The sequence below is a fragment of the Ambystoma mexicanum genome, chromosome 5q, assembly GCF_040938575.1.
Source record: "Ambystoma mexicanum isolate Mex_15411 chromosome 5q, UKY_AmexF1_1, whole genome shotgun sequence".
In the NCBI taxonomy this organism is placed as follows: Eukaryota; Metazoa; Chordata; class Amphibia; order Caudata; family Ambystomatidae; genus Ambystoma; species Ambystoma mexicanum.
In genome coordinates, this window is record NC_090933.1 from 132,410,438 (window position 1) to 132,437,314 (window position 26,877).

The 26,877-nt window shown below is 45.7% G+C and overlaps 1 protein-coding gene across 2 annotated transcripts in view; it reads right to left on the reverse strand.

Moving 5' to 3' along the window:
- Positions 1–26,877, reverse strand: part of ATP9B (ATPase phospholipid transporting 9B (putative)) — a 3,609,114-nt gene that overhangs the window by 208,652 nt on the left and 3,373,585 nt on the right. For both annotated transcript variants that reach the window (XM_069620656.1, XM_069620655.1), the window contains exon 24: positions 20,815–20,970. In XM_069620656.1, the coding sequence (XP_069476757.1) occupies positions 20,815–20,970 (156 nt within the window). The remainder of the gene's footprint in view (positions 1–20,814; positions 20,971–26,877) is intronic.

Sequence of the window (26,877 nt, forward strand, 5' to 3'; positions counted from 1 at the left end):
AAAGTAATTGGAAAGATTAGGGTCTCAAATTGCATTAATGGAAAATATAGAGGTACTTGTAGAGGTAATTGTGTAAGAAGCCTATATTCCTTAATTAGAAGTATCCCAGCCATTAGTGTTCAACTCAACAAATGCGGCAAACCTCCCACAACATCCCACCTTCTCATGGGCTTGCATTGCCAGCTGCCATGGAAATGAGTGCCAATAAAAGGCCCATAGGCACAACTGGATCGTCCATTTGGTGTCTGGATTTCAACCTCAGTTCAGAAGAGGGCAACAGTATACATCCAAGTTAACATCAAGACTGGCCACTGCACCATTTCAGGAGGCAGTGAACATTTTACAACCCAGGCACTTATTGGATAAAAACTTTAATCAAAGTTTGAAATAGGTTTTGAAATACAGTCTTCCATATCTTTGTAAGGGGTGACTGCTGAATATTTTGAGTGTCTAGCCTTCAAAGGTAAATGTGCACCCTGGGCAGCCCCACTGTCAGAGCTCAGTCGCACTGCGTTCCACACTGGTGTCTATGGAGACGTTGGATCTGGGCGAGATGCCAGAATCGACTCTATCCCAAGAGGGCAACAAGTTCAGAGACTACAACTCCTCAACAAGATAGTGTCTACGGTGCTCTGCGTGTCAGCACGCAGGGATGGTCGTATCAGCAACAACTTGGAGAAAAAAACTTGAATGCCCCATTGCATTACCAATCATTTCACCCGATTCCCTGCCGCACTGTCTACTGCATTCCCTAGCATTGCTCTCTTCCCTCTGCCTTGCCATTTTGTCTTCTTTCCTGCTCGCTGTTCGGATTCCTCCTCGCCTCCTTCACCAACCTGTTTCCTGGCAGTCCGCCTTCTTACATCCAGTGCAGTTATGTATGGAAAGCTTCTTGAAGGAATGCATCAGAGGTTTTTCCTTCGATGGAGAGACGTTTCCCTTGTGAGTCTGGAACCCTTCAGGGAGCCCCTGTTCTCTGTGTTCATCCAGAGACAGCGTGCATCTCGTGGGGATGGACCTCATCTCTCCTATAAAAAAGGCCAGAAATCACCAAATGTAAGGCGAGTTGCTGAAACCCACTCACCGTATTTTGTGTGATTTGGGGCTCCTAGTCACCTATCTCCCAAGGCTTACATCTGAACTCTAATGACCATCTCACAGTGTTTTAACCTAAGCATATTCCCTTGTGCCAAAGATAGGAAAAAGTTTCATGCAGGAATCCTGTTCAGCTCTTTTGAGGAGTGGCTGACAGCACACTTTAAACAAGAATTGGCAAAGCCAACTGTTTGGGCTTTTGGGTAGGAATGCATAGACATTTGCCAAGGCACATAATGTTACTAAACGGCCATAAAATAGCGACAGCTAAAAAGGTTTTTATTACCTCGGGATCTTATAGCAGGGCCTAGCAAATGCTTGCCTACAAACTATACACAAGCCAAAGCAATTGGCATCATCAATGCTCATTTGTAACAAGACTTCAGCGCAAGGAACAGACATAAATCAAGTGGGTTAAGACATTTTTACTAAACCAGTAGCACATTTACGGCTTCGGTTATAACACTGACTCAGCAGACTGCTTAGATATAACATTCGAAAGCCAAAGTTTCATCTTACTTCCCAAATTGTCTTCAGGAGAGCAATGTCAACTACCCTAAATGGGTTAGTAGTGAATATGCTGAGAGATAATGCATGGCAGGCTCGTAACTCTCCCCTCTATATGGCTTCAATAGATCTTAGTAAAGCCTTTGATACCATTAACAGATATCGAGTGTGGGAAGAACTGAGAGCCTGGGGCCTTCCTTTGTGATTACTAGCAATTCTGATACATGTGCATCGAAATACTAATATTCAAGTTTCAAGATTGGACGTATCGGGACATCTTACAAGACCAATATGTACTGAGAGGGGAGTGAGGCAGGGATGTATACTTGCGCCCTGTCTCTTTAATTTATACCTGGCTGACTTAAATAACGTGCTAAGTATGCATTTGCGAGCCCAAAAATTGGTATGCGTAAGATCAGTTCGATGGCTTATGCTGATGACATCTTGCTCCTAGATTTCACTGCATGAGGAATCCAGCAATTGTTGGGGGCAATGAGCGAGTATGCATCAGAGAATGAGCTGGTGATTAATCCTGGAAAGACTAACATAATGAGATTTGGTACCCTGAAAAAGAAAGGTACTCCATTTAGGTGGGTTATAGAGTCTAAATCGATTGCACCAGTGTTGGAAACTAACTATCTAGGCTTCAGATTGGCAGCATATCCCAATGTAAGCGATGGTGGAGGATAGGCTGAAAGCCAAGTTAGATCAGTTGGCTGCACAGATGAAGAACATTAAGGGCAACTATTGAAGATTCTCGATGACGACTCTGATAAAGTTCTATAAGGGCCAAGTAATCCCTACTTTGATGTACGGTATGGACATTGAATCACAGGTGTGGAATCTTGACTGGGAACGTTTGGAGGGAAGGCTTTGGAAGAAAGTCTTGGGTTTGCCTTTGTCCCTCCCAATAGTCTCGCTCCGTTACGAGTTGGGTCTTAACTCGCTCAGGGTAAGTATGGAGTGGAGACTGTTGTAATTATATAGGCTGATCAAGATTCCTCAGAAAAACTCTTTGTATACGGAGATGTAGCAAGAAGAAATAAGACTATGAAATACCTTTATGAAGTGTCTGACTAAAAAGGCAACCACTATCATGACAAATATCTCAAGAATGGTGGAGGATTATTTGAGAAATCTGACTGATATTAAGATGATAAATGAGAGGGACTGGATAAGAACGATCGATGCAATGAGTCCATTAAAGCTTCATGGTAGTTCCTCTATTCTGGATAGACCTATGGGGGTTCTGCCTAACTATCTGAATAGGTATCCAGATAATAGAGGAAGAAATGTACTAATGCGGTGTCGACTAAAACTGCTGCCAACTAGAGAAATTTTGGCCAGTAGGTCTAGGGTAATGCTGTTAAAGCATTTGCGTCTAGTCTGTAAAATTGAAACTCAACAATCACTGTTCCATCTCATGATTGAGTGTCATGGGACAAGAGAACTAATTACATCTTTGTTTAGCCGCTTTGTAAGTGAACAGAGGTGGTTGCAGACGATGGACTTTTGGTACCAGTGCCCTCCAGGCATGAAACCTTTTTATCAATTAAACATAAAAAAGGTGTTGAAATTGCTTGATTTGTACAATGAATACCGCAAGGACTGGTTGGAAGTGGTTATTGTTGTAAATGTGATGTATTTAATATGTTCAATTTGAATTTTATATGTATTTTGTATTATGTGAAAAGTCAAATGAGTGACTATGACACTATGACACATTAATAATAAAAAAGTTACTGTTTAACAGACCTACCTCAAAGAGATCCCAGTAGGGTGCGTTTTGTGCTGAGTTAGCAGGTAGTGAGAGGGAATGGCCATGGGTATTAGCATGGCAACCACTGGGAGGGGAATGCGGAGGATCAGAAGGAGGACATGGACGTTCTAAAGGCTTGTTCTTGAAGGTTATTTAAAGTAAAATCGGGCCCATCTCTCCCTATAACTATGGGGTGTGCCTTGCCTAGCTTACTAACTAAGGTGCTTATCAGTCAGGATAAATGTAAAAAATGTAAATGTGTCCACTGTCCAAATCTAAGCTATTTTACCCTATCACTATTATAACTAAGTCCAGGAGAATGACTCCCCTCTCCTGGTACTTCTCGCTTTTTCTTACTCCTTTCAGTAGACCATATGCAAATAGTCTCTTGTCCGCTATATCAAGTATTACAGTTCTTGTAGGGGATTGGTAATTCCCTTGTCTTTATTCTTCCTGGTATCACTTATCTTGCTCTATTCATTAGGCCATATGCAAATACTCCCTTGTCATCCACTGTATCAAGTTATGCAGGTCTTTTAGTTGAAATGGTATTTCCTTTATCCTTATTCTTCCTGGTCAGCTTAAGTCTATTTAGGTTCCTTTTCTCCACATTGCAGGGTTGATGAATTTCAGTTACACGCTTAACCTCTCTTTTATGGTAGCTCAAGTTCCAACTACAATTTTCTCATTCTCAGGGTGCATTTTTCTATATCAGGTTGGGCTTCTTGGCTTCACAGGTTTGTTCTCCCCAAATGTCTCTCTTCTGTGCTTTGAAATATTGCAGGGTCTTCCCTTTTGCAGACAGTGACAAGCCTCCAGTTTATATTCTTTCCCACTCTAGGGTTTTTCAAATTTCTACTTACCTCGTTCAAACAGTTCTTTTTCACTGGATTATTTCCAATAGTTTTGACATTAGTACTGTAACGAGTTTCGCTTATCTTATGAGTCCGGCTTGGCTTGCCGGTATTCCCATTCCCTGTTTTACCTTCTGAGTTCCGGGGGAACGTCGTCGGTACCTGCAGGCCCTTGTATTCTCATTACCACCCACCGGCTTTCTTTCCACTGCGTCTCTTTCCATGATGTGCTGTTCTAGTCTTTGGGACGTCACAGGTATCGTGACTCGGACTGGGAGCTGCTTACTCCCCTGGATGGTCTCAGCGTTGTTGTGCAGACAGACTGCCCACCACTCTGACTCTGTGGTCATGCCGCCACCTCTCTTTTTCCTCAGTCTTGCTTGGCTTTCTTACGTTCTCTCGCATGCCGGTAGTGCATTTTCATAACTGCAGCACCTCGCACAGACTTTTCGTTGCCTTAGGAAATATCTTCAAATGTTTGTTTCACAAGACCTTGGTGAGGTAGACCGGAGGACTTGAAACACTACAACCTGTTCGTCTTCACCAAATAACCAACCTTGACATGCTGGAGAGTCTCGATTTCTGGTTTGGAGAAAAGCTGGTTGGAGTACTAGTTTGCTGCATTTTTCACTCTAAAATCTCAACGAATTGCATTTTCAGGTACATGGAAAGGACAATGCAATTTCTTAAGAAAAAATACCTGAGCATGAAAAATGAACAGGCTTTAGAGGGCAACGATATATAGGTCTGCGTGTATGTAAAAGAGATGGTGAGACTAAGGAAAATGGAGTCAGACCCCCCACCCCCATCAAGGTCAAGAGGGGAGGGCTGCATTTTCCCAACCTCTATTTGTGAAAATGTAGGTTGGCATAATGATGGTCAAGACTGCTACCTACATCCGGAATACTGTGAATACCAGACCAACAGTACCCTGGGCATAGCAGTGATGATGTAGCATCGAATCAGGATGCAAAGGAATGTGGACATTATCTGAACACAACCCCATATTGCTCGAATGCCCTTGCTGCTGTATCAATGTCTGCCATCTTTACCCTCCCCCCAGTTACATCTGCCTCTTTCCCCAATGTGACGGTCCCTCTTCTTGCCTCCATCACTGCCTCCCTTTCGTCATCATCCTGGCTGTTTGTCTGCTGCGCTCCCATCCTGTTGGGGACACTCTTGGTACCACAGCTCCTCTTCGCCTTCTTCTGCCGATTTCCCTCTGTCGTTCCCACCCATGCACACACCAGACGCCCTATGGCATCCTGGTTCAGCCCACTTCACTGACAACATTGCAGGAGATTGCATTGAGAACAAGGGTTGAGCACACCTTTGATTTTTGTCGTTTTTGTTTGTTTTTGCAACCCAAAGCGGGTGATAAAGGTCATAACGGCCGACCATGTGGCAACAGCCCTCCACCACTCATTAATGCCCCAACAACAACACCATTATAATTCCATTACAGGAATGATAAAATGGGGCCTCCCAGTACAGATGAGTCAGGAGCCACAGGTAAGAGATGAACACTTTACTTAGTTTCAAGGTACATGAAACAGGTTCAGGTTCAATGATATATGATATGATGTGGCATTTATAACACGCCTGTACACAAATGTTTCTAGGCGCGTAAAACAAGGAGGGGGAAACAAAGGGGGGACAAAGTAGCGATATTACTAGACCTTGTGTTATTCAGATTGTGCAAGTGCAGGGAAAAGGGAAGGGGAGAAGTGCCAGGGGGGAGCGGAAGGGGGAAGTGGAGTTAACTCACAAGTGCAGCCAGTGGGTGGCTCATAAATGCAGGGACAAGAGACTGAAGGGTTGTAGATACAGACCCTTAAACGCTGGGGAGCCCAGAGGCAGTGCGAGGGCAACTGGACATGCAGGTGCCTGGGCATGAGTTCAGAGGGTGACCAGGTGACAAGTGCGCAGAGCAGTGCGGTGCATCAGCAGGGGAGAGGATGAGAGAAAGCAGAAGCAAAAAGGAAGGTCTTGAGTTACTTCCGGAGGAGGTTCTGCCCAAATTTGAGACATGCAGGGAGGCTATTCCAGAGGGAGCCCCAGCCAAGGAGATAGATCTGCCCCCAACTCTCTGCTTGGAGAAGGGTCTGACCTTCAGAGAGTTGGAGGGGTATGATTGGAGGCCTCGAGAAGGAAGATGTTTTGGAAGAGAAAGTTAGAGGTAGAGCAGTCTCAGGCCCCAGAAAGCCTTGTGGATGATGCAGAGGGCCTTGAACTTGATCATTCCAGCCACGGGGAGCCAATGAAGAGATTTCAGAGCTGGAGAGATACGATCCCTGGGCTTGAGGCCAAGAACAATTCTCGCAGTCCTGTTCTGGATAAGTTGTAAAGGTCGAAGAGTAGAGGCACTCCACTTGAACCTCAGGGAGAATGGCTCCCACCACAACAGAACCAACACTGTCCTCACACTGGTGGAACAAACTGCACCAACTAAGCCAACACTGTCCTAACACTGGTGGGAGAAACTGCATAACCCATGCCCACTCCTCTTTTCTACAGAGTAGAGGAGCGGCGCACAACAAACTTTAAATGCCACTCCTTACACTCACCAATGTGATCCAAGCCCCACAAACCGAACTTAACTTCTCGCTACCAAAACAACCTCTACTAAACCCGGGCCCACAGTGCCCCAAACAACCAGTGGACCTCTCTAAGGAAGCCAACCCAAGAAAGGGTCACCCATAACAGCAAACAGTTGTCAACAAGTTAAGTGCCCAGCCACCAATGCACCAAGCACAACTCAAACACCAGAGCGGAAACCCCAGTCACTAAACTCTGAAGTGTCCAACACCCCAAGAACACAACCAGGGTGTCCAACACCCCATAACATGTGTCCAACGCCCAAACACAAAAAATATCTGAGTGTCCAACACCCCCTAACATGACCAACAGGTGTCCAACACCCCCTCTACTCACTCCTGGGTCTCCAACACCCAAGACGGCATGTAGCTAGGCCCTAGCTCCAATCAGCTGACACTACACTACCACACATACATATACACACAGGCAGTCTCAAATTTAACTCATGGTTCGCTATGCCACAAGTATAAAGTACACCACAAGACACAAACAAACATATCCTCAGAACTCAGCAACTAAGCACGCAAAAACACATCTTAAATGAGGACATTTCCTAGTCTTCTCAAGTCCATGCCATGAACTTAAAGTCTACAAAATGCTGGTAGAAAACACATTGTTTTAACTAACGGAGGACACGTCAGTTACTAAGATGAAACCTTTGTTAGGCAAACTGATGTTTTTGTTTCATGGCTTTCAAGACCTTTCTCTGAATGAAGAAGGGTTCTACCGTGTCTCGAAAGCTAGCGGACAACAATACAAATGAGCCCAATAAAGATTTTGACTACTGCAAGATCTTAGACTGTTTTTCTATTTATTTTCTTACAATTTTTGATACTGGTTTACACAATGGTATGCTTATAACTTCAATTACATTTGCCAGGTCAAGATATCTGAAATGCCTCAAGCCAAACAATCTCTCCCTCTTTCAGTATCGTAGCAGGTTTAAGATGTGCTATTCACAGAGTCTCAAGTCTCTGTCACAGATGGCAAAGACAGTAGGTTTAAGTTGTTTTATTACATTTTTAACCAACCAACATACTTTCTAATATTAACGGGAAAAACCTAAAGGCTGTGGCCTTTTCAATCTATCTCACTATGGGACTATCAAAGGGATACTTCTGGTCAGTTGGACTGCCTGTTATCACCAGGGGTTCCCTTCCAGTGTCTCTCATTCTCACTCAGTCTCTAGCTCCTCCTCCATCTCCACTCTCCTTGCTCAGAATTCTTCCTCATCTCACTCTACCTGTATCCTGTTTTTTCCTCTCACTTCTCTCCCTTCCCCATCTGCTTACCCCTCCTTGCCCCCTCTACTTTCTTCTGCTACCCCATTCTACCAAAACCTCTCGCCTCTCATAATCTCTACATGCATCCCTTTCCTCTCACCTCTTTCCCTCACTAGTCTACTCCTGGGCCACCTGATCTTACACACACTCGCCACCTGTCTGTTCCCACTACCTTCTTTCTTCTTTTCTCCACCCTCACCACTCCCTTGCCACACAAATACTGTCAGGTACACTCAGTCTTGCACCCTCTTTGTATCCCCCTGCATTCATCCTGATGTCTTTATTTTTCTTTCACTCACCTTTTACACCACTCACCACGCTGCACTCAACTGGTACCACTCTCTCTTACACACAATTACTTACATGCACTCTCTGACAACATTGCCACACTCCACTCAGCAATTCACTCCACCTTCTGCCCTCTGCTTGGTCTCTTGATCTGCCACTGCTCCCCCTGATCTCACTCAAACACCTTTCAATGTCCACTTTGCTGGCTTGGCTTTTATAGACCTTCCAACACTCCACCCGGCCACCCGGCTACCACAGGTCACTTGCTACTTTGGCCAATCCCTGGCTGAGCTATCCCTCCAAGCCTTTCTGCCACACTCCCTTACAGTTTACATTTGCAGAGTAGCATGGATGTGCTCAGGTTGCTTGTTTTCCTCGGTTTCCCCATGTGCTAATGAATTTTTCTTAAATTCGGTTTGGGAAGGGTTACTGTTCCTCTCCTGCTCCCCTGCAGTTCCTTCTCACAATTGGTTGGTTTTCTGTTACCTTTTCATTCATATAGGGTACTTCTGGGGTTGGTAGGTTGGGTGTTGGGTGTCTCATTTCTGTTTGGCAGGAAAAGTCCTAGACCGTTCAATTTCTGTTGTTGATTCCATTGATCACTTTCCAATCTGTTTGTTTTTGTTGGTTTGCACATAGGTGCATTCTGTGACTTGCTGTCCTGAAAAAGACAAGCGAGAACTCTGGCCAGAAAAGAGGCTGGCAGGCATTGTAAAAGGGACATCTTTACCAGCAGACATATAAAATGCACACTCAGAAGTGACAAGGACCTACCGCCTCCCGCTCAACTCCCTCTAAACGCATCTGGGATAGGCTCGGCTCTGGCATACACCCTGATTGGCGGCCCACCCTAGGTCAGGAGGGATCCCTGTCCCCCCCCTGATAGGGTCATGGCCCTTATCAGGTCACATCTATCAAAGCTACCAATGGACTGAATTATAAAAAAATTAGCTGAAAGGCCAGCAGCAGAGTTTATGTTGCATGTCATGAAGCAGGCAGATTTTGGCAATAATGGTGCATCCAGGCTACAAGTCAAAGGCAAATGAGGGTGCACAGCGCCTGCTCACTATTTTCACAGGGCCCTCTAGGCTATTTTTGAGGCCATTGGTCAATAAAGGGCACTGAGCTCTCTTGAATCAAAACAACAGGCGAGTGTGTTCAGCCAGGATTCCAACCCAGGTCGTCTGATTCCCATACCAGAAATTTACCCGCTAAATCACATTAAAGTTTGAGCAAAACAAGTGCCAAATGTCTGTAGGAAATATGTTGATGCAGATTTGTATTTATAACACGCTTTACACCAAAGCGCCAAACAAATAAAAAAAGGTACATCGAATGTGGGCAATGTGGAAAATACGAAATAGACCAGTTAAATGGAGAGAAGATATTGTTTGAGGTGAGAGTGGAAAGGAGGGTAAGAAGAAAGAGAACGAAGATGAAGTGGAAGCACGTTCCAGTGCAGCGGGCCCATCAAGAAAAAAAAACGGAAACGTGATTGAGCCCAAGGAGGCCAAGAGACAATAAGAAGAAATTGAGAGTGTGAACGGAGAGACAGAGGAGGGGAGTATAAAGATACAAGAGAAGACACATATGGTGGGGAGGGATTATGGAGAGACTTAAAGACTAGACAGAGGAAGTTGAATTTAAGGCGAGAATGGAAAGGAAATCAATGCAAAGAGGAAAGCGTAGGAGTGATAGTCAAGAGAAGAACAGAGAGAATAGTAAACGAGTAGACAAGTTATAAATAGATTTAAAAGAACTTAAGTGTGAGACAGGAAGACCAAAAAGAAGACGAGAGCAATAAAAAAAAGAGAGAGAAGATTAATGCGTATAGCAGCAGTGTAGAGGCATGGAAAGAAAGAAAAGGATGAGCTTTATAAATGTTACAGAAATGTGCACGACAGCAATGGGAAATGGAAGAAATGTGATGTGCAAAAGTGAATGGAGAGTCCAGATAGACTCCAAGATTTTGTGCCATGGGAGAAATTGATAACGTAGAGGTAGGAAAAGAATAGAAGTGGAAGCGGAGGAATTATCATAGAAGCTGGAAAGAAAAGATCCTCCGTTTTAGAGGAATTTAAATCTAGAATTCGATAGGCAATAGGCAAGAAGTTATTTTCTCGTGGATCAGAGATGAGAAAGTAGAGAAAGACAGAAAAAGGTGAGTGTCAACAGCATAAAAGTGGCGTGAAAGCCTGAAAAAAGCGATAATAGGAGCAAGAGGACAGGTGTATAGGGAGAACAGTAGGGGGCTGAGGACATAGAGGGACACCATGGTGAAGGGGCAGCACGGAAAAGGTATTACGAGCCCATTAAACAGAATAGGTGTGGTTAGATAGATACAATTTGAACCATTTGAGCAAAGGCCCACAAAAATCAAGAGAATAAAAGGAGGAAAGCAGTATAGGGTGTTAGGCAGAAACCGGTGCAGTTCCCTCTGGGACCACTGCAAAAGATTTAAGACTACAGGTGTTTGGCAGTAAACACACTTGGTAGCAGTCCCTACCACACAGATTCACTTGGTAGCTGTGGCTGAGCAGTCAGACTTCCCTCAAGAAGAGTTAGGCAGTATACAGAGTATTCACAATAGGTCAAAAGAACACAGCAGAACAAGCAAACACTGACCAGAGCATGGTGTAGAAGAGATATAATTATTTATTTAAAAACACATCTAATAAAACACACTGGCACTAATATCAAGCAGTTCAAAAACACGGTCACTAAAAGATATACACTAACTTCAACTATTAGTTAGACAAGTCTTAAGTAAAGCAACACTTATTTTCAGACAGCGGTGAGCGCTTAACGAAGATGGCACTCTAATCAATCGGTTTAAAAGGGAGAGAAAGGCAGAGCAAAGATAGAAACAGATCCCAACACTTTCGGAAGAACACAGTAGGAGAAGAAGGCAGGTTAAAACCGTAAAGTCAAAGTTAACAAGGCCGGACCCACTTTAAGAGGCTCCGGTCGAAATGTGTCCAAGGTCACACGGTTCAAAGTGCCCAAAAGTCTCGCAATAAGTTCAGAAAGAGTTGGACCAAAAAGAAAGGGACCAGTTAGATGGTCAAGGCGGCCAGCCCAGTCCAGAAGTTTAAGGGATTATTATTACCTTGTAGCAATCTTTAGAAAGGGAGGCCTGGCGGACACGGTACCTTAAAATGGTGAGAATACTCCAGCGGGGGCAGGTGTTCCTGGCAGCGGGTGCAAGTCGGTGCTTCGTCCGGGGGAAGAGAGGATCTCGCCGGGGAGGAAAGCAGGAGTCCGTTGCACTGCCAGGGAAGAAACCAGCCTGCAGAGTTCTCAATTAAAAGGAGCGGTCCTTTTATTCACGGTCCAATGGTAAGTGGATATCCGGTTGCCGGGGTGCTTTGCACAACCAATTCGACCACAAGACGTCCTGGGATGCAAGAAAAAGAAGGTAAACTGGTTGTGCCCACCAGTCAGAGGAAGAAGACTCTCCATGTGGGAGATCTTCTCTGTCGTTGGGAAGTGGTGAGTCGGTTCAGCAGGGCTCCACCGGTGGTGTCGTCGTAGCAGGTCGGTTCAGCTTCTCCCTCGTAGGATTTTCAGGTCCTGTGGCGACTTCTGAAGTTCCAGTCCCAAAAGCCCTGCTTTTATGCAGCACACCCCCATTCCCTCAGCCTAGCTGTCAATCAAACATGCCAGAGTGTGACTTGAGTTACCAAGGTAAATCAGTCCAGGGTGCCTAAACCCCCTCCCACACCCTGTCTGGTACCCAGACAGAGTGGCACCACTTTTGGAAGCTTCTGTGGAGAAGCCCGCCAAAAAGTGGAACAAAGGGCTCGACCTTTGTTTTGGAGTTACAGAGGCGAACAAAAACGTCATTTTAAAACCGAGTTCTGGCAGAAAATACCAACCGGTGAACTAATATTAAATAAATAAACCAGCGGTATGTTCGAGGCTATAAGAATTAAATAATTAAAGTTGGTAGCCTCAAACAATGGGAAAATCCCATAGAGATATATTAGCAGTCGAATATAAAAAGTAGTATCCACTGCCACCAGCCAAAACTCGATCGGGGGGATGGAGACGTGCCCCCTCGAACAACAGACCCCGGGGCTATCGAATTGCCCCGACCAGTATGTCCACAATATGATGGTTTGTACTGGTTTCTGTTCATAATTTGGGACTAGCAAAGCCAATGGTGACTTTACATGCCCTGGGAGACAGTAGTCAGTCCCAGAGTATGGAGTCTATGTTGGGGGGTCACTATGACACCCCTGTGTTACTGCACGGAGGGTGCTGTGTAGCACACATAAGAAAAACATATGGGACCCTATGGAGTAAAAGACCCCATAGCCCATGAAACACATTAACATTCAAAGGAACACCATAAATCATGTCCAATAGTGAGAGAAAAAGAGTCTCATTCTTGGCAGGAGAAAAAAAACAAACTCCAGAAATCCAGCAAAGCTGCTGGGGGACTCACTAGGTTAGGAAATTCAGCCTAAACAGAGAATTCTCCCTAACACTCGCCCCCACCCCCCAGACTAAGGGACAGGAGGATTTAATCCACTCCTGGATGAATCTCATACCTCTAGTCGATGACATACATCCTAGAGAGACCATCAGCATTTTGGTGGTGACACCCTGACCTGTGCTCAATGGTGAAATCAAACCCTTGCAGGCAGATTGACCATCTCAATAGTTTTGGGTTTTCCCCTTTCATTTGCATTAACCATCTCAAGGGTTGGTGGTCAGTCTGAATGACAAAAGTAGAACCATACAAGTATGGCCTAAACTTCTTCAGAGCCCACACAATAGCAAAACACTCTTGTTCAATGGTTGCCCACCTTGTTTCAGGATCCTTCAGTTTTCTGCTGATGAAGCAAATGGGGTGCTCCCTACCTTTCCCATCCAGTTGACTGAGGACTGCACCTATTCCTACATTTGAAGCATCTGTCTGCACAATTAAAGTTTAGTGGTAGTCAGGAGCTCTGAGTACTGGGGCTTGGCAAAGAGCCTTTTTCAGGGTTTCAAAGGCCTAATTGCATTCCTCATTCCACCTAACATTTTTAGGGAATTTAGGAGAGGAGATGACATTCAGTGGAGAAGCTATGGACCCATAATTCTCTATGAAATTCCTGTAGTACCCAGTGAGGCCTAAGAAGGCTCTCACCTGGGTCTGAGTAATAGGTGTTGTCCAATTTTGCACAGCTTCAATCTTACTGGGCAAAGGCCTTATTTCTCCACCTCCTACCTCATGTCCAAGGTAGACCACTTTACTCTGTCCAATCTGACATTTACTTGCCTTTATGGTCAGATTGGCCTTTCCAAGAGCCTGCAAAACATATCTCAGGTGGTCCACATGTTCTTCCCAGGAATTGCTGAACACTGCTATGTCATCCAAGTATGCCATGCAGAAGTCTTCCATCCCATTCAGAACCTGGTTTACCATCCTTTGAAATGTAGCAGGTGCATTTTTCAATCCAAAAGGCATAACCTTAAACTGGTATAAGCCAACTGCAGTTTTCTCCTTGGCATGGTCTGTCAGGGCTATTTGCCAATAGCCTGACGTCAAGTCAAATGTGCTGAGGAACTTGGCTGCACGAAGTCTATCCAGAACTCATCTGTCCTTGGCAAAGGGTGGGCATCAGTCTTAGTGACTGCATTAAGAGCTATGTAATCCACACAGAATCTAAGTTCTTTAGATCCTGCCTTCGGTACTAACACAACTGGGCTAGACCATGGACTAGTAGAGGGCTCTATTACCCTGAGATCAAGCATCTTGCTGACCTCACCTTTGATGTGGGTTCTTACATTCTCTGACATTCGATATCCTCTGCTTTTGACTGGCAGACAGTCACCAGTGAGTATGTCATGCTGTCCCCAAGGGGTCAAGCCTGGTGAAAGTGAGAACAGAGAGGCAAACTGATTTAACATAGATTTGCACTCTTCCTGTTGCTCAGGTGTCAGATTTGAAGAGAGATTTACTCCTTCGATCTTTTCGTCTAAAGGTAAGCCTCTGAGGAGATCAGGAAGAGCTTCACTCTCTTCTTCTTCCTCTGATGATGCTAGAAGCAAAGCTCCTACATCAGGTCTGGAGACATACGCTTTTAGTCTGTTGGTGTGGAAGACTGTTGGAGCCTCCTTGTGATTGCCCAAGTCCACCAGATAGTTGACCTCTCCAAGTTTACCCACAACCTTGAAGGTTCCAATCTTTTGTCTTGCAAGGCCCTCTGCCTTGTTGGAATAATAACGAGAACTAGCTGGTCCTGAGTAAACTCAACCATGTTAGCCTTTTGATCATGCCAGTGCTTTACCAATGCTTGTCCAGCTTTCAAGTTGTCACTTGCTTCTGCCATCATGTGCGACATTCTCCTTCGGAGACCTATCACATAGTCAGTCACTCTGACTGGTTTGGGGGAAGGAGCACTCTCCAAGCCCTCCTTGATCAGGGCCAATGGACCTCTGACCGGATGACCATAAAGAAGTTCAAACGGAGAATAACCTACTCCCTCCTGAGGGACTTCTCTATAAGCAAAGAGAAGTCATGGCAGTAGAAGGTCCCACTTTCTTTTAAGGGGGTCCTCTAAAGCACCTATCATGCTCTTCATGGTTCTGTTGAACCTTTAACCAACCCATTTGTCTGAGGGTGGTATGCGGTTGAGAACTTGTAAGTAACTCCGAAGGTTTTCCACATGGCTTTCATGTAATGGGACATAAAATTCGACCCCCTGTCAGAGATTAATTCCTTAGGAAACCCAACCCTGGTAAAAATACCAAGGAGGGCCTTAGCCACAGCCAGAGCTGTAACAGTCCTCATAGGAATTGCCTCAGGGTACCTAGTAGCATGGTCTACTACAACAAGTATAAACCTGTTGCCTAAGGAGGTTGGAGGATCAAGGGGACCAACAATGTCAATCCCTACTCTCTCAAATGGGACTCCAACTACAGGGAGAGGCACTAAAGGTGCCACATTCTTGGAGCCAACCTTACCAGAAGTCTGGCAGGTGTGGCAGCTCCTACAGTACTTATCTACTTCAGCCCCCATCTTTGGCCAATAAAAGTAGAGTGAGAGCCTTTCCTTAGTCTTCTTGAAACTCAAGTGACCAGCCAAAGGAATCTCATGGGCTAACTGCAAGAACTGTGGTCGGTTCTCTTGGGGTACTACAAGACGTTTGTTGTCCCCAGGTGCAGACTCTGTGGGTTCACTGTAGAAGAGGCCATCTTCCCAATGTAACCTATATTTCCCAGGCTCTTGCCCTTCAGCCTGAGCATCTGCCTGGTGGCGAAGACCTTCCAGAGTTGGACATTTTCTCTGTCCCTTACTGAAGTCTGCCCTGTTGGGTCCACCTTCTGCCAGTTAAGACTGCAGCTCAGGATGGTCAACAGGATCCAGATCTCCAATGAGTTCCTGGCCTTCCACTACCTCTTCCTCAGAGTCTACTTCAACCACACAGGATTGTACCTCCCTCTCAGCCTCAGCTGGAGGGGGAGCTACTGGTGCAACTTTGGACAACCTAGGGGAAGTCCTTGTTGGCTGCACTTGAGTGCTGGCTGTGGGGTTCTTTTTAGAAGTTTTAGGTTTCTGTTTTTCTTCTAGTTTCTTAGAGACAGCAGCTGAAATCTCCAGTGGAGCAGGAGTGATCTCTTTCTTCATCATCTCCTTGGGAGCACCTCTCATGGTTCTCTCCCTTGCAAGTCTGGTGAGCTCCTGTAACCTTTTACTAGGAGGTCTGGGGGTATGTGACACTACTCCAAGAGTTTTCAAGTCATTACCCAACAGAACCCTTCCTGGCACCTCACTTTGTATGCTGACAGGTATCTTCACTGTTATGTCATTACACTGGATGAGAACTGGTAGTTGGGGAAGCATCTGCACAGGCCCTCCAGCTATCTTGGTGAGGCGTTTGGGTGCTTTAGCAACATCCTCAGCCTGAAAAAACGATTTGTCCACCACAGTTATGCTGGCCCCAGTGTCCCTAATGGCAGGAGTCTCCTGACCATTCACCTGGACACTGTCCTTATAATACTCTTTAGTATTATCTGGGATAGAATTATAGACATCTACGTTCTGTTGTTCCCACAGACACAGAGACACTAAAGAAACACTGGCTGAGACTCCAATGGGTTCATCAGCCAGCAATAGAAAGTTTCCATTTGCCATTTGTACTTCCTCCTCTGGAGCGAAGGCTAAGGAGACAAGCTGGACCCCTGAAGGTTTACCCTTACATCTGGGATCTCCTTTCACATGGTCAGTAGAGCCACAAACAAAGCATTTACCAAATGCTCTCTGGAATGGTGGCTTGTTCTGACCTTCTTCTGGTTTACCACCAGAGGGTACACTACTCTGATTTGGTTTTCCTTGTGGTTTACCCATATTGTTCTGTTTGGGGCCCTCTTTGGGATTGGAATTATTAGAATTCTCTTTGGAGTACTTTTTTGGCTGTTTTCCCTCATCCTTTTTCCGAGTAGCCCCATAATCCTTGTGAGTGGCCCTGTTGGCAAGCCACAAGTTAGCAGCCTTAGCTAACTTCCTGGAATCTAATTCCTTTGAATCAGCCAAGTGCTGTCTGAGCTCAGGAGAGCAGGCATCATAAATTGACTCCAACATTACAAGATTCTTCATTCCTTCATAAGTGTTAACCCTGTAACCCTTAATCCATCCCTCTAAGTTTTTCAAAGTTTCACTCACCCAGGTAGCCCAAGGGGTACCATCATGCTTTTTGAGGGTCCTAAACCTCTTAAGGTACTGGGAAAGGGTCTTCCCAAATCTAGCTATTAAGGCTATTTTCACACATTCATAATCCTTCTTATCCACCTCCCCCAACTCCATTACCACATTAGTGGCAACAGGGGGAAGCCTAGAGAACAACCAGGTGAGTAAGTCATTTCCTGTGATATTCTGGAGCCCATGATTATATTCAAACAGAGACAACCAATCCAACACATCCAACTTAGGTTCATACATACCCACTAATTCCTTAGGCATCCCGAGTCTTTTGGGACTGGAACTCCTAGAGGAACCAGAGGAGAGAGAAGCATTTTCCACAGACAACTTTTTTCATTTCTAGTTCATGATTAAGCTCTATTTCTCTGAGTCTTAACTCAGCTTGCTTCTGCTCAGCCTGGGCATTCATTCTTCTGAACTCTAGCTCTTGGTTTCGTTCAGATTGAGCAATAAAACGTTTGTACTCTAATTCAAGCTTCATTTTTTCAAGTTCAAAATAAGCAGGGTTACATGTAGGACCTGGTATAGGCCCAGTAGGTACAGTAGGTAAGGCAGACAGAGGCTCAGAGTGGCTAACTTCATTAGGTTCACTTTCCTCTTCTGACTCATTATCAAGACTTTGATTCAGATCAATACCATCACTGTTTTCTACATTTGCTGGGGGGGGTAGATTCCTCTGTACTACACAGACTTTGGTTTTCTAAAAATCTTTCTCTAAGATTCCATTTTCTTGCCCTTCTCACAGAGATTCTTATGTCTACACAATACTTTTAAGCAATCAGCAGTTTTGGCAGACAATGATTCTAGGGTATAACTCTCCATAGAAGACATAGTTAGAAAATCAACTTTTTTTAGTGCTAAGCTTTGTGGTTAGTTGTCCTAAAGTATTCAAGAAGCACACTAAAGTGTATACTCAATACAAATCCCACCGCTGTACACCAGTGTTAGGCAGAATCCTGTGCATTTCCCTCCTGGACCACTGCAAAAGATTTAAGACTACAGGTGTTTGGCAGTAAACCCACTTGGTAGCAGTCCGTACCACACAGATTCACTTGGTAGCTGTGGCTGAGCAGTCAGACTTCCCTCAAGAAAAGTTAGGCAGTATACAGAGAATTCACAATAGGTCAAAAGAACACAGTAGAACAAGCAAACACTGACCAGAGCTTGGTGTAAAAGAGATATAATTATTTATTTAAAAACACATCTAATAAAACACACTGGCACTAATATCAAGAAGTTCAAAAACACGGTCACTAAAAGATATACACTCCCTTCAACGATTAGTTAGACAAGTCTTAAGTAAAGCAACACTTATTTTCAGACAGCGGTGAGCGCTTAACGAAGATGGCACTCTAATCAATCGGTTTAAAAGGGAGAGACAGGCAGAGCAAAGATAGAAACAGATCCCAACACTTTCGGAAGAACACAGTAGGAGAAGAAGGCAGGTTAAAACCGTAAAGTCAAAGTTAACAAGGCTCTGGTCGAAATGTGTCCAAGGTCACACGGTTCAAAGTGCCCAAAAGTCTCGCAATAAGTTCAGAAAGAGTTGGTCCAAAAAGAAAGGGACCAGTTAGGTGGTCAAGGCGGCCAGCCCAGTCCAGAAGGTTAAGGGATTATTATTACCTTGTAGCAATCTTTAGAAAGGGAGGCCTGGTGGACACGGTACCTTAAAATGGTGAGAATACTCCAGCGGGGGCAGTTGTTCCTGGCAGTGGGTGCAAGTCGGTGCTTCGTCCGGGGGAAGAGAGGATCTCGTCGGGGAGGAAAGCAGGAGTCCGTTGCACTGCCAGGGAAGAAACCAGCCCCGGAGTTCTCAATTAAAAGGAGCGGTCCTTTTATTCGCGGTCCAATGGTAAGTGGCTATCCGGTTGCCGGGGTGCTTGGCACGGGCAATTCGACCACAAGACGTCCTGGGATGCGAGAAAAAGAAGGTAAACTGGTTGTGCCCACCAGTCAGGGGAAGAAGACTCTCCAGCCGCGAGATCTTGTCTGTCGTTGGGAAGTGGTGAGTCGGTTCAGCAGGGCTCCACCGGTGGTGTCATCGTAGCAGGTCGGCTCAGCTTCTCCCTCGTCAGATTTTCAGGTCCTGTGGCGACTTCTGAAGTTCCAGTCCCAAAAGCCCTGCTTTTATGCAGCACACCCCCATTCACTCAGCCTAGCTGTCAATCAAACATGCTAAGTGGTGAGCCGGCCGGCTCACCACTTGGGCCAATCACACCAGAGTGCGGCTTGAGTTACCAAGGTAACTCAGTTGAGGGTGCCTAAACTCCATCCCACACCCCATGTGGTACCCAGACAGAGTGGCACCACTTTTGGAGGCTTCTGTGGAGAAGCACGCCAAAAAGTGGAACAAAGGGCTCGACCTTTGGTTTGGAGTTACAGAGGCGAACACAAACGCCATTTTAAAACCGAGTTCTGGCAGAAAATACTAACCGGTGAATTAATATTAAATAAATAAACCGGCGGTATGTTCGAGGCTATAAGAATTATATAATTAAAGTTGGTAGCCTCGAACAATGGGAACATCCCCTAGAGATATATTCGCGGTCGAATATAAAAAGTAGTATCCACTGCCACCAGCCAAAACTCGATCGGGGGGACGGAGATGTGCCCCCTCAAACAAAAGACCCCGGGGCAATCGAATTGCCCCGACCAGTACGTCCACAATATGATGGTTTATACTGGTTTCTGTTCATAATTTGGGACTAGCAAAGCCAATGGTGACTTTACATGCCCTGGGAGACAGTAGTCAGTCCCAGGGTATGGAGTCTGTGTTGTGGGGTCACTATGACACCCCTGTGTTACTGCACGGAGGGTGCTGTGTAACACACATAAGAAAAACATATGAGACCCTGTGGAGTAAAAGACCCCATAGCCCATGAAACACATTAACATTCAAAGGAACACCATAAATCATGTCCAAGAGTGAGAGAAAAAGAGTCTCATTCTTGGCAGGAGAAAAAAATAAACTCCAGAAATCCAGCAAAGCTGCTGGGGGACTCACTAGGTTAGGAAATTCAGCCTAAACAGAGAATTCTCCCTAACAGTGGTCAACATTGTCACACGCTGCTGACAGATCAGGAAGTATTAAAAGAGAAGAGTGCATAGAGAGTGGATAGTAAACAATTACACACAGAGAGAAGAGCAGATTCTGTAGAATGGAGTGGGCGAACACCAAATTGGAAACGGGGAGCAAAGAGTTGGAAGTGATGAAAGTAGGGACTTGCAAATAAGAATGGTGCTCCAAGAGTTTAGACGGGTAAGGGGGGAAGAGATACAGGGTGAAAGTTGGATAGAAGTGAAGAGTTTGAGGAAGGCCTTTTCAGAATTGGAAGGATGTTCACGTGTTTAAAAGAAGAAGGAAAGACAGGGGTGAGGAAGGAATTATTGACCGAGGAAGTAAAAAAAAGGAGGAAAGCACAAACTGTCCTGTGCACATTCTTCACTTACTAAAGGTCACGAAAGCAGGACCAGCAAATAGCAGCATCCAGCACAATGTGGGGTCTCGCAGCAGGGGTTAGGGGCACAGGGAGAGGTTCAACCCTCCGTCATAAAAGACACCCTCATTGAGTGTAACATGAGATTTGCATATTGATCTGCTGGCCACAAAAAGGATTCTTAAGATATGCATTTCTGAATTACAAATTCTGTGAGGTTTCCAATAAAGTGAGACAAGATATTAAACAATTACATTCTGTAATGATTTGGCAGTTGCACACAGGAATGCTCCATTACCTGCATAGTGGAAATAATAAGGCCCCTATGGATGACAAACTGACTCAGTGCAGCTGATCTTTTATAACTGTTGCGACCGTGCACCATCAATAACCTGCCGATGTGTTTAAATTGAGTGATGGAAAAATCTGCAGCCAGCGAAGCTTGCTTTCCCTCCTAATTGAAAAAGAAATTAAGACCAAAATAAACAAACATATATAAATAAGGCATTTTGGAAGCAAGGTATGGGCCTTCCTTTTTAATTTGTACAGAAACATGTATTACATAAAGTCACAGAAATATGCATTATTTGTTCATCATAACGTAACCCCCATGCTACTCGGCAGTCTCTAAAATACACGTGAGAAACGTGGTTAAAGAAGGCATTTAACGTATATGTGCTCTGTACCACCCGATGGGTTCTGGTTGCGAGTGGCAAGGTTGCAGTCGGCTGATGAAGATGTAAAAACCCTTAAAGAAGTGTTCACATATTTGCTAAAAGAATCGCAATCAAAGCAAGCTGTTTTTTTACACTGTGCTCACTTCCTCTTTGCCAGGACTTAAAGCAAGTTTCCGAGGGACTGTCATACGTTGACTCTTATGAAGGGTGATGCAATACATTAAGACATGCTACTTGGAACATTCCTGCAGAGAGATAGAAGGTTCTAGGCCAGGGTACCTTCGTGGATCTGTGACTAATGGAACACGTCTGTGCCTTCTTGGCAGGGAGAAAAAGGGACCTGCACCAGGGAGCTGTATCTGCGGACTGTTTCTGGATTTGGGAAGAGAGGTGCTGCTGTGTGGTGAGCATCCCCCTTGGTGCTTGGTTGCAGTAGGCCTATGAAGAGAGGCCAAGCCAGCCTGCTAACAGGTCCCTGCTGCAGAGACCGATATGTGGAGAACAGCCACGAGTCAGCCAGCAAAAGTCAACTGGTGGTCCAGCCAGTAATGGAGATCGCAGAGCAGAGGAAGTCGTGAGGCGCCGCTTCTCTGCGGGACTACCACCAGTAGAGTGGTTGTGACCCTTAGCATGGAGGAGCTACGGAGAACGGATGAGTCAAGTGAAGGAGCTCTGCAACAAAGCACTTGTGGTTGCCGCACAGTGCTTCTTGAGGAGACCCTTGAGCACTGTGGCACTTGCTTGAAGGGTCCAGGAGCTCTGGGCAACAGTTCCACTAGGGGATCTCCTGTACATGGAATAAAGTATAGAGGTTTTTGAAAGTGTGCACATTTTTGGACCCCGGATTTTCATTTTTCCACAACAGAAAATAGACTTTCCTGCCTCGTGGTCTGTAGTGATAAATAAAATCTTGTTATCTGCAGCCCACACCTAAAACTGAGTTAGGTTGGGGGAGGTTGGCTACGAGTCTGCATGCCAGTCTTTGTACATTCATCAAAAGGATGTGTGTTTAGGTATTGCTACATGTTGCTTTGCTTTACTTGAAAGACTACAAAGAGATGTTCTGTTTGCTGCCCCATGTTCTGCATGTCTTAAGATAAATATTGAAGTTTTGCTTGGTTTGGCCCAAATACCCAGGTGGAGGCACTTAACAAAACATTGTTTTTTATCTAAAGGGCCTCGGGTAGTATATACTCGTGTGGGCATCTTGCCCAACCGCTCCATATCTGGTGCTGTGGCAGTGTTTTCAAGTGTCATCCAGGGAAAAGGGGCTATAACAAATACCGACAAATAACCCTTTGTAGGTATTTCAACATAAACCCATGATGCACCAATATCTGAAAGAATGAAGCATGGTATTGTTCTCCAACCTCCAAATAAAAGGCACATCATCCCTCAAACTAGCAATTCAACTGCACTGCTGTCTTTAAGGAACCAAAAAATGTAGGCAATAGCAAGATCACTCAATGTCCAGTAAGAGAGATTTTGCCAAGGTGAGATGAGCAAGGGGGTGATTACTGTGGTGACTGGCACAGCTGCAGGCCGCTTCAGGCAGGAAGGAAGCAGGGAATGCGGTTTTCTGAACAGAAGCGGAAGCAAAAAAATAGAAAGCTGTAGGCCAAGAGGGTTGTGCAGGTCTAATGATGTCTAGAAACAGAGATTAACTGCCTGGAGTGTGTCCGACTAGATATGGAAGGCACCTGAACACCAGAACGAGATTGCTTTGCCGAAGCCATGAGTGAGGACTTTGTGGCGGAAATATTTTAACTCACTAAGACATTGAATAATCTGTTCACTTGAGACGAGTCCACCTTCTGAGCAGACGTGGCATTAAGTAAAGTGCTATGGGCTCCTGCAAAGCAAGCAGACATGGGAATTACCTGTGTGAAGGCTGACGTGGTACTTTGCAACCTTTGCAAGCAAGTAAACATACCTAATGACAAGGGTATAGAAGTTAGGTTAAGCCAGTGAGCAAGCTCTGCAGGCAGCCTCCAGTAGAGCATAATGATTAGATTGCAGTTAGTGTGTGCACTTGGATGTCTCAATGAGGCTTATGGGACCAAAGGATGAGCTATAATGACAGGGTTGTGCCATAGCAATGAACGAGGCGGGTGCAGGGTGGCTTATTATGCTGGATCATGCGATTGTTCTGGGTGTGGAGAGAGATACTTGATGTAGTACTGGGCAATTGGGGATGGCCAACTGTCAGTGGTGTTTGTGAGCAGGCTACTTAAGGCCGGCAACCATTTCTGGTGTGACACTGGTGATGCCAGTGTGCTGTGATGACAGTGTTCTGCAGAGTAAAGATATAAATAGTGAAGATATAAATGGAGCTCAGCAAAAAGCAGAACTCGGAGTAATACAACGTTCCAAGTTAGTTTCTGTACCTAGGATGTAGTCACGAGTACAAATGAGCACATCATATTTGTTCTACCAAAAAACTCTGTAATAGACATCTGGCTAATCTTAACGCCCCCGCTCAGCCAACAAAAACTATGCCAACATTTGCCTTCTTCTTGAAGACACTGACCTCAACATTCTTGCTTTTACCGAGACATGGTTCAGTGCCAGCTCAGTCACTGCTTCTGACTCCCATCTCCCTGATGGCTTCAAGATAATTTCTAAGTTACAACCTCACCATGCTGGTGGTGGGGTTAACTTAATATTCCCTGAGTGGGTTCCTTCTTCTGTCATACCTAACCAATTCTACTCTTCCTTTGAGAGCCTGGTCTGCAAACTGGTCATATCGCCCTCCTCCTCTCTGACCATTGATACAATCTACAGGCCTCCAGGCACTACCCCCCCACCCCCGTTCCTCTCTTAATGGGCTGATTTCTGTTCCTCCCTGCTTACAACCACCTAATCTCCTCCTCATGGGTGATTTCAACATCCAATTTGACACCCCTGTCACATCATTCACTCTCTTCCTTGACCTCTGCACATCACTATCCCTCTCCATTCACCCTTCTGGCACAACACACTCAGCTGGACACACACTGGATGCCCTCATCCATTCTGACCTCTCTCTCCATCTCCCCCCTCTGGTCACTCCACTTTCTTGGTCAGACCATTCACTCCTCACACCTGGGTCCTATCAGCCCTTTGACGGCCCCTCCAAAAGTCCTGCCAACCTCATTCATGAACATCCGCCCGATGAAACGAATGTCAGCTGCTGCATTCGCATCACCTTCAGCCCCCCCCTCTTCTCCACCCCCAGACTCTACCACTGACTCTGCTCTCAGCAACCTCCATTTGGCCATTGCCAACAACCCTGACATTCTTGCCCCAGTCATGAGGATCCGCCTGAAACCCGCTTCCAAACGTAACACCTCGTATAACTCTGAACTTGCAGCCCTGAAACGCAAGTGCAGAGCTGTGGAACGGAAGTGGCAAACCTCAGGCTCACCCTCTGACAAACTGGCCAGCCGCCTGCTCCAAAGGCAATACAGACTCTCCATCTGTGCCAAGAAAAGGGCCCACATCCAGGAACAGCTATCGGGTGCATCCAACAACACAGCTGAACTCTTTAAAATCTGAAAGGAACTAGCCAACCCTTCCGCAGTCTCCTCCTCCCCTCTTCCTCCCCAGGCCCTCTGCAATGCACTGGCCACACACTTTACCACTAAAACATTGGACATCCTGAGCACCCTTGCCACCCTCCCGCCCAACCCCTCCCTCACTCACTCCCTTGCCTCCTACTGCATCTCACCCTCCGCCTTCATCTCTCTCCTCCTTCTCCCCTGTCACACCTGAAGAAGTCACCAGAGTTGTCCGCTCCATAAAGTCTCTTCCAAACAGGTTTCCCCTTGCTCCTCCAGAACCATCAAGGACAACATTGGCTCTCTTGCCCCTGCACTCTTGCCACTGGATCTTCCCCCCTATTCCATCAAGCACTGCCTTGCGTGCCCCCCTTTGAAAGAAACTTCAGCAGACCCTACTTGTCCAGCCAACTACCCTTTTATTCCCATCACCCCCTTCTTTGGGGAACTGCTGGAGAAGCTGGCCTTTCCACAACTTACCTCACACATTGAACTTGTTGGTGGTCTCCACGACCATCAATCTGGATTCCGAGCATCCAGAGGCACTGAAACTGCTCTTCAGAACACTTGTGAAGAACTGCTTGCATCTCTGGACTTTAACGCACAAGCTGTCCTTATCCTATTCGATTTCACCTCTGCCTTCGATACGGTTAACCATTTCATACTCATAAACAGCTCCATATCCTTGTTATCTCGGAGCGGGTACTGGACTGGCTTACCTCCTTCCTAACTGACAGTTTGTCCCAAGTCACTTTGGGCACCTTCTCCTAACCTACTTCCTTCTCCACCTGTGGTGTTCTGTGATAAATCTGAGGGTATTCTCCCAAGTAGACCTCGAGAATCACTTATTCAGATGGCCAGGAAAGGGATGACGCCCCCAGATCCCAACCCAGGGGGCGAACGAGCGAGAGAGGATCACCTGGGTAGGGGAACTCAGGGTTATGCTCAGGGGAATATCCCAGATGAGACGCAGTATTATACCGTGGAAGGAGAGGACGACGAGGTCTCTGCGGCTTTTATAGGCCGGATTACATCTACCTCCCTTCAACCCACAGAATCTCCTTTATCCAAAAACCCCTCCATATCTGATACATCCCCTAGAAGCCCAAACCCTGTTGCATTCGGAAACCGCATCTCCCAGAATCCCTATTTTCCTGGTTTCGACCCAAATACTCATCAATTATTCTTATCCTCGGCCCTCTGGTTATTTCCCAATTTTTTAACCACTACCGTTCCCACAATCCCCCTTATTCATCTCGCCAACCCTACAAACCTCACCTTTCCAATCACCCCTTTCCTTATGACACCTTTTCCCCATCCTACCCCGTAGGTTATCTAGAAACCCTACCTCTCTTTTTTTCCAACACAAACACTTTCTTACACTGTGACAAACAACAGACTAATACTAAAACTGTTTGCATGACATGTCCCAACCCAGGGGTCAGGCAGAGTCAGGCAATTGACAATAATCATGCAGACCGGATGGCCCTTTAATTTCCCCACAGGGATAAAAGGTGGAACACAAATGCACACTTGGAGCAAGGCTGAACACACAAGGAGACAGCTACACCAAACCGGCAGCTCAAAAGGAGAAGAAAGGCGGTGAGACCTGGAAGGATGAAGAAGGGGTTTTTGCCCTTGCCCTTCTCAACTCAGACCCGCAAAGCCTTCGAAAAGGAACTTAGAAGAACGGGAGATACAACTGGCATGCGAAGCAGCAAATGACAATGGTAAGGGGCCTCCTGCATTGATAACGCAGGCGGAGAGGCAAGCTGGCTACCATGGTACTATCCTTGACTCCAGTGATCAAAGAAGCCAACGGGTTCAGCACAGCCGGTGAGCCGGAAGAACCTGATAGCAGACCGAACTGTGTTGTGCCCAAGGTTGCAAGTAGCAACATTTTGACTGTGTGTTTGAACTTTAAAGAAAGCCAGTTGAGGTCCAAATGCAGAGGGGACCGGCACCACGTGGGCTCTCATTCGAAAAGACTCTGACCGGGACCTGCTTTTGAAACTACAAGAACCAGAAGGCCCTAGGAAAGTGTGACAGGAGGCGTCAAAGTGGTCCTACAAAGGTCACATCAAATCCTTTGTACAATCGAAAGTCTCTGACCTGTTGCCAGAGGTAAGCTAGAGGAAAGGAACC